The sequence below is a fragment of the Pelophylax lessonae genome (assembly GCF_965119305.1).
Source record: "Pelophylax lessonae genome assembly, chromosome: 5".
Taxonomy (NCBI): Eukaryota; Metazoa; Chordata; class Amphibia; order Anura; family Ranidae; genus Pelophylax; species Pelophylax lessonae.
In genome coordinates, this window is record NC_138772.1 from 514,844,980 (window position 1) to 514,858,248 (window position 13,269).

Below are 13,269 nucleotides of genomic sequence, written 5' to 3' on the forward strand. Positions count from 1 at the left end.
AGTGAGGAGATCTGCCCGCTTGTGTAAACAGAGCGGGCGGATCTCCTAAGTGACAGGCAGGGACAGATCGGAGTGTTCAGCATAGCTGAACCTGCGATCTGTCCCTGTGTCACACAGTCACCTCCCCCCCCACACGTTAGTAAGCACCAGCATACATTAACCCCTCCCTCTCCAATAAAATTAACCCCTTCCCTGCCAGTGTCATTTTTACAGTAACAGTGCATATATATAGCACTGATTACTGCAGTAATGTCACTGGTACCCCCAAAAGTGTCAAAAATGTCAGTCAAGGGTCCAATCTGTCCGCCGCAATGTCGCAGTCCCGCAAAAAAAATCGCAGATCGCCGCCATTACGCGTTAAAAAAAAAAACACCAAAAATGACAGAAATCTTTCCCTTTGTTAGTAAACGCAATAACTTTTGCGCAAACCAATCAAAATATGCTTATCGTGATTTTTTTTTACCAAACATAGGTAGCAGAAAACAAATTGGCCAAAAATTACAAAAAAAAATTGATTTTTACATTTTTTTGGGGGGGAATTTCATATAAAAAAATGTTAAAAATATTGTTATTTTTTCAAAATAAACGCTCTTTTTTTGTTTATAGCGCATGATCAAAAAATCGCACAGGTGATCAAATACCACCAAAAGAAAGCTCTGTTTGTGGGAAAAAAAGGACGTAAATTTTGTTTGGGTACGGCGTCGCACGACCGCGCAATTGTCAGTTAAATTCGCACAGTGCCGAATCGCAAAAAGTGGCCTGGACGTAAGACAGCAAAATCCTCCGGTGGTAAAGTGGTTAAAGAGCAGTTGGGCATTAGGACATAAAGAAATGATTGGCCTGGCTCCACTCACTATCCTGAAATGGGGAATATTCCTCCTATTTCTGGAATATGTAATGAATTGAGGCTTGTGAATACCTTTTGTTTTAGGAAGACTACTGGGTTTTTAGGAAGGCTACACACCGATTCATTTTTAGGGCTATTTTATTCCTTTAGTCCCTTCCTACCATAGGGTTATACTTTCCCATCCCAAGCCCTGCTCCATAGAAGGAATGATTTTCCATAAACTATACTGATGATGCCCAAAAATACTGAAATACGCAGTTTGAAACAAATGGTTCTATAATAGGCTGTATCCATGCTATATGCCAGCAGTAATGGATATGCAATTGTCTACTTGGGCATAAAGGTATGATTTGCATGATTAGCTCACTATCCTGAAATGAAGAATAATCCTAATATTTTTGGGATGAAATTAGATATGTGAAAACCTATTCTAAGAAGGCTCTACCATGCTACACTCTTTTAAGCCTTAGGTTAGAAATACTTCATACTAGGCAACATACATAACAGTAAAGACCATGACGAGGAATAGATTACATGTCATGTTTTATTGCTATCTATGTCCCCACTAGGGAGATATACTCTCGCTATTTGTCCTTGTGAGCACTGTCACTTGGGCAGAAAGGGACAAGAAATACAGCATTTTGAGGTCTCTTAAGAACAGCAATAGAAGAGAAAACTTGCAGTGGGACAGAAAAAGTGAAGGAAAATCATCCCAGTGAGACATAAACGGCAGGAAATAAAATCTGGCAGGCATGAACCTAGGGCTTGGTGGATGTCCAGAGGGCCCAGCCACAACCATTGACATTGCTATAATAAAATACAGTATTATTGGTCTTTCTAAAGCACCCCTGTTATTTTAGTACAGATTTTAAATGAAGGCATGCTTGTTTAAGCCAGTAAATACACAATGTTTCTACTGCTCTCATGGCTAAACTCTGCTCCAATGCTGAGAAATCTTCACTTTTGCCAGTCTTCTGGGTCCCCTAGTTGTCCCAGTTCTTGCTAGTTTCTCCATGTGACCCTTAAACATTAAATAAGACTCAACAGTGAGGTGGATGTCAGCAGGAGGAACCAGTGAGAACTGTGGGTGAACCTGGGGGATCAATGTCCCTGGAAGTGTTGGTTTCCCTTTGCACTTCAGATAAAAATGTTCAGAAATCTGCAGCACAGGCAGCAGAAAAGGTAGTACTTGCTGACTTCTATTTCAGGTATGTTAAAATATGTACTTTAGTGACAGGGTCAATTTCAGAAGGCCAGTAACACATTGTGTTAAGATAGTAATCGTATTTGACTGATTTTTGCTCTATTCCGTAACAAACCCAACTACAAGACTCTGTCCTCTGCAACACAGGACTTCGCTGGTTCTTTGTGCACATGCTCATTAACATTCAACAGAAGCTTAGCTCAATAAAGAAGACAGAAATAATCTTACAGGTGGTCCCTGAATAGAATGTCCACTTGGTCCCTGTGGTCCGGGTGGTCCTTGAACTCCTGGTGGGCCTGATGGGCCTTGCAGGCCATCTGACCCCTAAAAAATATAATAAATATTAAAATTTTTTCATTTTCTACAAGAATAACTTAAGGAGGAAAAATAATCATAGAAATATGAATTACTGTTATCATAGGACTTTAAATGAACCTAAAAAAAAAAAAAAAAAAAACACTTACCTGTGGCCCTTTTTCCCCCTGTGATCCTTTGGGTCCCCTCATACCAGAACCACCCTAAAAAGAGTTAGAAACAATAAAAGAGAGTTACCAGAAGAAATAGATAAAGGTGAAATATCATTAAGCTCATTCACTGGTTTCTCTAATTGAAGAAGTCTACCTCTTCCAACACTGTAAAAGTCAAACAGGCAAACCTTTAACCGCTTGCCGACTGCGCACAGTATATTTACTGCGGCAGTCGGCCCCGGCCAGGCAGAGTGACGTAGGTCTACGTCGCTCGCCTGTCACTCCTTCCAGAGCCAATAGCGGGCGGGCGCGCGCCCGCCGAGGCGCGCGCCCGCCTCGGCTCGTTCACGGAGGAGTGCGGGAGTGTGACTGGCGGACCCGATGTCCGCCGGTCACACTACGATCGCCGCTACAGCGGGAGAAAGACAGAGCGGCTTGTGTAAACAAGCCACCTGTCAGTTCTCCCTGTGTAAAAGTGAAGATCAAACAGTTCTACTATGTAGAACTGTTGATCTTTGTTTTTACACTAGTAGACCTGTCCCTGCACAGTTAGAATCACGCCCCTAGGACACACTTAACCCCTCCCTGTCCAATACTGTTAACCCCTTCCCTGCCAGTGTCATTTTTGCAGTAACAGTGCATATATATAGCACTGATTACTGCAGTAATGTCACTGGTACCCCCAAAAGTGTCAAAAATGTCAGTCAAGGGTCCGATCTGTCCGCCGCAATGTCGCAGTACCGCAAAAAAAATCGCAGATCGCCGCCATTACTCGTTAAAAAAAAAAACACCAAAAATGACAAAAATCTTTCCCTTTGTTAGTAAACGCGATAACTTTTGCGCAAACCAATCAAAATACGCTTTTTGCGATTTTTTTTACCAAACATAGGTAGCGTAAAACAAATTGGCCGAAAATTTTAAAAAATTTTGATTTTTACATTTTTTTTTGGGGGAATTTCATATAAAAAAAAGTGAAAAATATTGTTGTTTTTGCAAAAATTACGCTCTTTTTTTGTTTATAGCGCGTGATCAAAAAATCGCACAGGTGATCAAATACCACCAAAAGAAAGCTCTGTTTGTGGGAAAAAAAGGACGTGAAATTCGTTTAGGTACAGCGTCGCACGACCGCGCGATTGTCCGTTAAAGTCACGCAGTAAAAAATCGCAAAATAACCCCTGGTCTTTTAGCAGGAAAATCCTCCGGTGGTAAAGTGGTTAAATTAATATTTTTTTTGGAGATGGTATGGAACATTTTTTGTTTTGCTTTCTGTGTCCAGGGCTGCTGTTAGAAATCGTGGGGCCCCGTACAGACTACCTGGCAGGGCCCCCCCCAAGAAAATATTAAAGATATAATTATCTAAAATTACAACAAAATTGACAAATATAGCATAACTCACATAATTCCTGCTAAATCTAAAAAAAAAAAAAAAAAAAAAAACTATGTTAAATAAAAAAGAAGATGAGATGAGAAAATATACAGGCTGGACAGTTGGAGCTCAGTGATCAGAGAGACAGAGAGAGAGAAACAAAGTTACAAATAAACCCCTGAGCAGAGATAACATTAGAGCCAGTGCTGGGAGGGGGGCCCACACAGGGAGGGGGATTAATGAGGGACGACTGTCTCTTTCTCAGCATATAAAAGCTGATAGCAGGGAGAGGGACAGATCAGATTCAGGTGCTGGAGGAAGATTTCTGTATTTGTTGTCCATCACTAATCCCCCTCTCTGTGTGGGCCCCCCTGTGTGCTCAGGCCCCCTACAAGAGGGCTGGTGGTCCCCCCCCCCCCTATCAGCGGCCCTCTCTGTGTCTAATTGGGGGGATATTTTCCTTCACTTTCTGTCTCAGGTAAATAAACCTATGCATAGTAAGGAAATTCTTTCCAGCCAGCTGTTGCCAGAACAAGTGTCCACATTAGAAGATTCCCCTCTATTATTGATCCGGTGACAACATTTTGGATTTTCCTTCATATTCTGTGAGGAAAGTGGTCACCAGGACAAAGAGAAAGGTTGAATCTCTTTAATGGGGGCACAGAATGCAATAAAAACCTGACAAAGCTTCAAACTCTTCCCCATTCTTTTCGAAATTCAAAAAAATGGCTTTAGATATACTTTGAGCTCTTCCTTAACCCTTTAAAGACTACCCTGAGCGTCCTGATCATAGCCTTCTCTTAGCAATCCCTCGTTTTAAAGACCAGTCCTGTCCTTTTTTTTTTAATCCATTAATCAAGGCTCCCTCACCAAAACCAAGTGTTAGTACAGTGATTATCATGAAGTTTAATGTTGATAAATGTAAAGTTATGCACTTGGGGGCTAAGAATATGCATGCAGCATACATACTAGGGGGAGTAAAACTGGGGGAATCCATAGTGGAGAAGGAACTGGGTGTTCTGGTAAATCATAAGCTTAATAATAGCATGCAATGCCAAGCTGTGGTTTCCAAAGCAAGCAAAGTCCTTTCTTGTATTAACAGAGGCATAGACTCCAGAGAGATATATAATTTTACCCCTGTACAAATCATTAGTAAGACCCCATCTGGAATATGCAGTTCAGTTTTAGGCACCAGTTCTTAAAAAGCATATGGGGGAATTGGAGAAAGTGCAGAGAAGAGCAACCAAACTGATAAGAGGCATGGAGGAGCTCAGCTATGAGGAAAGATTAGAGGAACTGAATTTATTCTCTCTTGAGAAGAGGAGATTAAGGGGGAATATGAACAACATGTATAAATACATAAGGGGTCCATATAGTGAACTTGGTGTTGAGTTGTTCACTATAAGGTCAACACAGAGGACAAGGGGGAACTCTTTACGTCTAGAGGAAAACAGATTTTGTCTCCAAATACGGAAAGCTTTCTTCACCATAAGAGCTGTGAAAATGTGGAATAGACTCCCTCCAGAGATGGTTCTGGCTAGCTCACTAGATTGCATTAAAAAAGGCCTGGATTCTTTCCTGGGTGGACTTAATATAACTGGGTACTAATATTTATAGGTAAAGTTGATCCAGGGAATATCAGATTGCTTCCTGGGGATCAGGAAGGAATTTATTTTATCTTGCTGTAGTAAATTGGATCATGCTTTGCTGGGGTTTTTTCGCCTTCCTCTGGATCAACTGCGGGTAAAGGATTGTGTATATGGGATTATATGGTTGGGATTTCATTACTGTTTTTTTTTTTATTGGTTGAGCCAGATGGACTTGTGTCTTTTTTCAACTTGATTAACTATGTAACTATGTGCCCATCCATAGCCTCAAAAGCCCAGGTCCCGGTTTAAGCAGCAGGGAAAGGGAGAAGAATTAGCAGCAGCTTGTTTCCAATTTTCAACTATATACAGTATAACAAAACATGATGAAATTTGGTTGCGAAGAGTAAAGACAACAAAGTTTATAGGCCATCCCCAATTCCAGCAATGTATCATTGTAGTGGGCCCCTTTCTGCACTGCAATGAGTAAATGTTTGTTTTGTCTAGGGCAGTGACGGCGAACCTTGGCACCCCAGATGTTTTGGAATTACATTCCCCATGATGCTAAACTACACTGCAGACTGCATGAGCATCATGGGAAATGTAGTTCCAAAACATCTGGGGTGCCAAGGTTCACCATCACTGGTCTAAGGGGTAGAGGAACAGGCAGAATTACTTACCCTAACACCCAATCTGGCAGGCTCTGGTGATGTCCTCTTCTCCCAAAACTGTATTCTGTGGGTAGTTCCTTCATCATTACATACAGTGCAGGCTATTGTCTCTGCAGTGTAGATAGTCCAAAGGTAGACACCACACTCACATAGGAACAAGGACTGCCCAGGTGCACTTAAGCCAAGCAAATACTAACAGTCTAGTGGAAGAGGCTCAATGAGTTTGTTGCTCAACATTTGGAAAGCCTACAGTATATTGTATATAGAGGAGGAAGGAGTCTGGCTACAGCTGGAAGCACTAACAGAGGACGCTTCGTAGGACTGGTCGTACAGCTGATGGGTCCCTACTGGAGGGAGGATTAAGGTAAATATTCCAACTTCTACATGCACCCTTAGAAGTGGAGTGGTCCACTTCAAACTCCAAATCCTGTTAAGTGGGAGCGGGGGGCGTGGCCAAGCCATGCGTGTTAATGGATGTGCACAGGCGGCTCAGCAGGCGTGCAGGGGGGCTCCCCTAGCAGCCGACTCGAGATGGAAGGAGTAGACAGCACCAGTGGGGGACTCCAGAAGAGCTGGTAAGGGATGACTTTGTGCAATACCATTGCACAGAGCAGGTAAGTATAACATTTATTTTAATAAAAAAAACTTTACAATCACTTTATTGACCATTTATCCTGAAGAGCAGGGGGGGGCTCAATGTAAAGGTATTGCTTTTGTTGAGTTGTAAGTGCTTTTTGTTTTACTTTTTTGCATTGTATGTACAGTGCCTTACTTTATTTTTTGAACATTTGGTAGCTTGAGGTACCTACATTTTTTTTTGCTTAGCTGGTGACCAGCCTATTAGATATTTCCCCAAATTTAGTCTCCCGCCAGAAAGGTCAAATCTAACAGTATCTACTTACAGGCATACACTACTTTTAAATACACAATGGGACCAGAGCATGTATGTAAAACGAAAATGTACTTAAAGTGAAGCAATACCTTTTTTCATTTCTCAATACATGTAAATACACTAGCTCCATAGGAAATCTTGGTCAGCTTGACTCCCAAACCATAAGTGACAAGGACACCAAGCTTGGGGAGTATGTTAAGGGGATACAGGACTATGACATGGTAGATTACATTGGCAAGCTGGCCGGCCACAAATAGGATATGTTGTAGTCCTGGGCCCCCTCTCGATGCTCCCTAAGTTTGGTATCCCTGTCACTTATGGTTTGGGAGCAGTGCAATGTCAAGCTGACCAAGATTTCCCATAGACGCCAAAGTTAAAAACCGGGAGTAGTGCCATGCCAAGCTGACCAGGCTGTGTCTATACTCGCGAGTGTATGTAAAGTGAGTGTACTTAAAACAGGGTATGCCTGTATAATGTCCTGTGGCACTATAATGTACTAATATACAGACATCTCTTCTAATAATCTGCTGGTGTGTAGACTTTCATATCCAACAGATATCTGCCTGTGAATCGAAAGGCAGGATGTAAAATGCAGTCATATAAAGGCATCACTGGCTTATGGTCGGTTAGTCAGGCTGATAAAGGAATGTCCATCAAGTTCAACCAGAAGACATGAAAAGCCTTTATATATGTGGTTCTCTGGCTGCTTAACACCCAAGTGATAAGGTAGGTACAGCACTTTTTTGGTTATCACTATGAAGGGACAAATCTGCTGCAGATCTTTCTGCACAAATTGCACTATGCAGCCTCACTTGTGTGTCTGTGGACCGCTTTACAGAACCTTCCACTTTCAGTTCTGGCCCTCACTTCAAAGATCACTCAGGCCTAGTAATGGTTGGATCTGTTCCCTGCTTGCTTGGTTTATTTTGTGAAAGTTGTGTATTTGCATTTGTAACACAGTAAAGATGTCAGAAGAGTTTCCAAGTTCCTCATCATCTGTTATTTAGTTTGGCAAGTCAATATACAGACAAGAGTAGAGGCAGATTCTAAACATGTAGCAAGTCTAGAGTCCAGGTGTATTAAACACAGCCGGCTACACAGTGTTACATAGACAATGGAACCTGCCATGTCTTATATATATTGAATTGTAACTGAAGCACTAGAACAAGTCCCAGCGCTACAAGCATTTGCATGTCTGAGCACAGTCAGTGACACATCATACCGGAGGTCCTGGGGGCCCGGGTAATCCTTTGTTCTCTTGGGCGCAGGAGCAGGAATTTGGAAGTGGGGGACAGGTGGCTTCATCTCGCTGTAAGAGAAAACAGAAAACGAACCCGTAAGCATGTACATAGATACAATTGGGAAATTGTAATATAGAAACAGCTAAATTACATAATATTGTAGGTAATATACAAAAGATGACTATGGTATTTCTCTGTCCTGTGATGTATCCCAAGACCAACAACACTCTTCTCCTACATAAAGTCCATTGACAAGTAAGCTCCCACCTTTAGACTAGGCCTGGTAACTAGCCCCATTTTCTTGGTCTTAAACAACTCACCCCCTAATTGTGGATACTATAGTCCAGCCACGGATGGGTGAACTCTTCCTCTCAAGTCTTGTGATTAGTGTTGGTAGTATAGCCTTTTCAAAGGTATAGTGAGCTCCCTCACTGAGACCAAACCTTTTGGCTACCACTGATGGTGCAATCCAATCACAGAAAAACTCACCTAGGCAAATCTGCCCAATGTTACCTTTCTGTGAATCTTGTTCAGACTAAGTTCTTTGACTAGCTCTATGTTCTTGACCTGCCCTATGACACCTGTAATGTTGGTGGTACAATCTAGACACCGATTGGTTGGGCACCCTTACTAAGACAAAAGCCTGTGACTAGCCCCACCTTCTTGCCCTAAAACACCCCTCCTCAACATTGTTGATGGTATAGTCCAGTCACAGATAGGCGAGTTCTTTCGGACCAAGCCCTATTAATATATGTTAGTGGTACATTTCATTGACAGGTAGGGTAAGCTTCTTCACTCATGCCAAGCTCCTGTGACTAAGCAGTAATGTCTATTTAAAGGAGTGTTGAGCTCCCAAACTCACACCAAGCCCTCTGACTAGCATTAGTGGTATGGTCTATTTACAGGAGGGTTGAGCTCTCCCTTCAGACCAAGCCCTTCGACTAGCATTAGTGGTATAATCTAGTTACAGGAGGGGTGACCTTCTCCACTCATAGCAAGCCCTATGACTAGGATTAGGGAATAATCTAAAACTTCTAGTTGTCTAGCTCTTATACTAACCCAATGGCCTAAACACTTTCGGAGTCACTTTGGACAAGTATTCAAATATGGAGTTCTGAAACTTTGACTTTCCTGATCTGCATGTTTGTTCCAGGTCAGCACTTCAGTAAGTATCAAATCCAGACACAACCAGGCAACTTCTATTTTCAGAAGGTAAACAATGGTAGCACCCACATTTCCCACAGCACAGGCCAATGCCCTACAAATTGTAACCTTGAGTACAGTTACACTTATATTTGAGCATCCCAACCCTCCCAGTACTCACTTGTCCCTGATCCCTGAACGAATAGATTGCTCAGGTGTCAGAAGTCTTTCTGGCAGAGTTCAAACTCCAGACTAAAGGGCCATACACACCATAAGATTTTCTGAAGACTTTTTCCTTCACATTTACCTTTTCTATGTAGTGCAAGGGCCTGCCAGATTGCATACAAATTGAAAGTGTTTAGGTTTGACCTCTTATTATATGGTTTTGGTAAGTCTAAAGGAAAAAGTCTTCAGAAAATCTTATAGTGTGTATGGCCCATTATTCTCTATAGGAATGAATAGGATTGCAAAGAGCATGCATGGAAATGGCCAGGAAGACAAGCGGCTGGACGATCTAGCCAGCACTATGTAGTTTTATATTAGACAGGAGAGTATTGAAGCTAGCCATAAACCAGGAGAATTTCATTTGGAAAAATTCGTTTTTGGAACATTTACATTTTTTTAATTAAAGGGGTCGAACTGAGGATTGGATTGATGATCATTTTCAAGGTAGTGCAATGAAAATCAAAGGAGTAGGCTGGAAATTTTTCCTTGAAGTAACAAAAATTGTAACTGTAAATGTAGCTTTTATTTGGGAACAATTGTACTTACGATATTGTAATATGAATGTGTATCTTGAAATTAAATGTCGAGTTTAAAAGATTGGCATGGCAATGGAACAACATGTTTCAGGGCTTTCAAAGTTTGTCAAATTCATAATGGTACAATTGAATGCTCTGACAACTTATTTTTCTGGATTTCTATATGAAATAAATTCTACTGGTGTATTTGCAGTCCAAGAGTAGGAGTGGGGATGAGGGAGCTCCGATATAATTGTGACTGTAGCAAAGGTGAAAATACATTTAGGAATGGGTGTACACTGAGAATGCATCAAGTGTCGACTATGCGTAGAAAATTTCCATTCTGTCAGATGGAATTTCTCATGGCTTGGATATACGAACTGACACGCACACATAAACCTGAGCAGTGCAGCAGACCAGATGCTAGCACCTTCACTGCCATTCACATATTTTAATGTCTTCTTGCCCCAGAATAAACAAGCCTTCACTTGGGCTCGATTCACATCTATGCATGTTGCTTTTGAGTAATTCAGCAGTGCTTTTTGCTGTGCTTTCTGCGTTTTTACCGCAATTTTGCAGCGAATTGCATTTTGCTCTTTTTTTTTACATTCACTGTATATACCCGGTTGCTAAGAAGTGGGCCAGGAAGCTGGCCGCCATGTCCCTAACAACTGATGAGTCATCAGCTGTCAGCGGGTCTCCACTGACAGCTGAATGTAAAAAAAAAAGAATTGCAGGAAAAAAAAAATTTTGAAAAAAAAAAAAATGGCGTAGAGTCCTCCCCTTTGGGCCTGGTATGGATTTGAAGGGGACACCCCCACGCCAAAAAATAAATAAATAAATGGTGTGGGGTCCCCCCCAAAATCCATGCCAGACCCTTATCCGAGCATACAGCCTGGCAGGTCAGGAAAGGGAGGGTACGAGTGAGCGCCCCCCCTTGTGAATCATACCAGGCCAAATACCCTCAACATGGGGGGGTGCGGTGCTTTCCCCCCCACCCCGAAGCACCTTGACCCAATGTTGAAGGGGATCTGGCTGGTGGTTTTCGGGATCTGTGGGTGGGGGGCTTATCTGGGAAAGATCTGGGCCCCCCCCGCTTATGTGAATGAGTATGGGGTACCCCTACCCATTCACCAAAAAAATAGTGTAGTGCGACAAAAGACAATAGACAGTTTTTAAATTTAAAAATGTCTACTTCTTCCTCCAGTCTTCTTCTTCCTCCGGTCCTCTTCTTTTTCCTCCTTTTTCTTTTCCCCCTACTTTTTCCTCCATTCTTCTTCTTTCTGTGGTGTTCTTCTTCCTCCGCCGCCGCTCCCGCAGCCAAAAAAATTAAAAAACGAACCTCCTCTGATGCTGCAGACAATGTAATTCCTATACCCTGCCCCCTTGTGAACATCCCTGCCCAGGTCATGATGGGTCTGTGATGTCACAAGGGGTGGGGTCTCTGGATGATGCAATCTGATGGCCACGTCCCATTGTTATATATGACATGGGTGACACCGATGTGGTCAGACCGGCGGGCGCAGTGTCTTTTTTTATTTTTAGCGGGTCGGTGGCGAGAACGGCGGTGGTGGAGGAAGAAGAAGACTGGAGAAAGAAGAAGAAGACCAGAGAAAGAAGAAGAAGAAGACCAGAAAAAGAAGCAGGAGGAAGAAGACAATTTTAATAAAGGACTTGTCAAAAACTGTCTATTGTCTTTTGTCACACTACACTACTTTTTTGGTGAATGGGTAGGGGTACAATGTACCCCCATACTCATTCACATAGGGGGGGCTTGGTTGTTGGGAAGAGGCCCTTGTCCCCATCAACAAGGTGCTTGGGTTTTTTTTTATTTCGGCGTGGGGGATGTCCCCTCCAAATCCATACCAGACCTGAAGGACCTGGGGACGAGTCCAAACTTGTTTTTTTTTTTTAAATGTTTTTCAATCATTTTTTTTTTTACGTTTAGCTGTCAGTGGGAACCCGCTGGCAGCTGATGACTCATCGATTGGTAGGGACACGGTTGCCAGCTTCCTGGCCCGCTCCTTAGTAACCAGTTATGTACAGTCAATGTAAAGCCCCAAAAAAATAAACACACAAATCGCAAAACGCAAATCTTGGCAAAATTGTGGTAAAAAAGCAGTACTTGCATTTTGGATGCAGATCCATTGAAGTCTATTACATGAAAAACGTTGCATTTTGCAGGGAAAAAAATCCCTGACCCTTTCGAAAAATGTGTGTTCCATGGGAACCCATGTTAAAAAAATTAAATTAATTTCTGCAAAAAGCAAAAGGTAAGAATATGCAAATAGTGAATTTCCAGCTTGGATCTTTGGAATTGTGGCTGGGGAAGGAAGGCAGAGTTCCAGTATCCATTACACTTGAGAGTGAGAACTCTGTAAAGCAGTGGACAATGAAGGCACCCCGGGATCTGGAAATACCTTGATCCAACTTTTACAAAACCTATGGCCCCATTGCAAGGTGGGGTTTACACCACCTAGTATTGCACCCAGCTGGTACAAGTATGTATAAAGACAAACTTTAGCAGGGCAGCTAAATACACCATTGACATGCTGTACATACTGTATATGGGACATGTTTTACCTGCCACAGAATTTGTACTTTCCTCCATCCAGCCCTGAAACTTTACACAGCTCTGATAGACAGCCTAGCCAGCTTAATGGAATCTCTGCTACAGTTTAGCAACACTGCTAGGGCAGCTCTCTGTCGCTGCCTGTGATTGCATAAAGAAGGACCAGCAACAGATTGATGAGGTCATCTCTCTGCTCCCTCTATCTGTCAGCATGTTCCTTATCAGCACATGTAGATATGGGGCACCTGATTGGCTCCTATTGCTGTCCTTCAATTTCCCAGTCCAAATACTGTTGAACAGGGAATTACAAGAGGCTGATACCAAGACAAATGTGAGCGTTTACATTAGTGGTATTTAAAATAAAAATGTGTATGTTACATGCAGAATTGCATTCATTGTTTGTTTGTTTTTTTTTTGTATACTTAACTGAGGTTCAGCTTTAACTAATGACCCACTAACTATAGATTAGGTGATTTAACACGCTAGCTCACAATTAGTATACTTGCTTAATGCTAATTCAGCTCTTTGGAGAGCACCAGC

The 13,269-nt window shown here is 42.2% G+C and overlaps 1 protein-coding gene across 1 annotated transcript in view; it reads right to left on the reverse strand.

Moving 5' to 3' along the window:
• COL14A1 (collagen type XIV alpha 1 chain) overlaps nt 1-13,269 on the reverse strand; it is a 278,477-nt gene that overhangs the window by 43,775 nt on the left and 221,433 nt on the right. The window contains exons 37-39 of the mRNA XM_082259358.1: nt 8,256-8,342; nt 2,516-2,569; nt 2,280-2,375 (exon numbers count right to left, since the gene is read on the reverse strand). Of these exons, the coding sequence (XP_082115484.1) occupies nt 2,280-2,375; nt 2,516-2,569; nt 8,256-8,342 (237 nt within the window). The remainder of the gene's footprint in view (nt 1-2,279; nt 2,376-2,515; nt 2,570-8,255; nt 8,343-13,269) is intronic.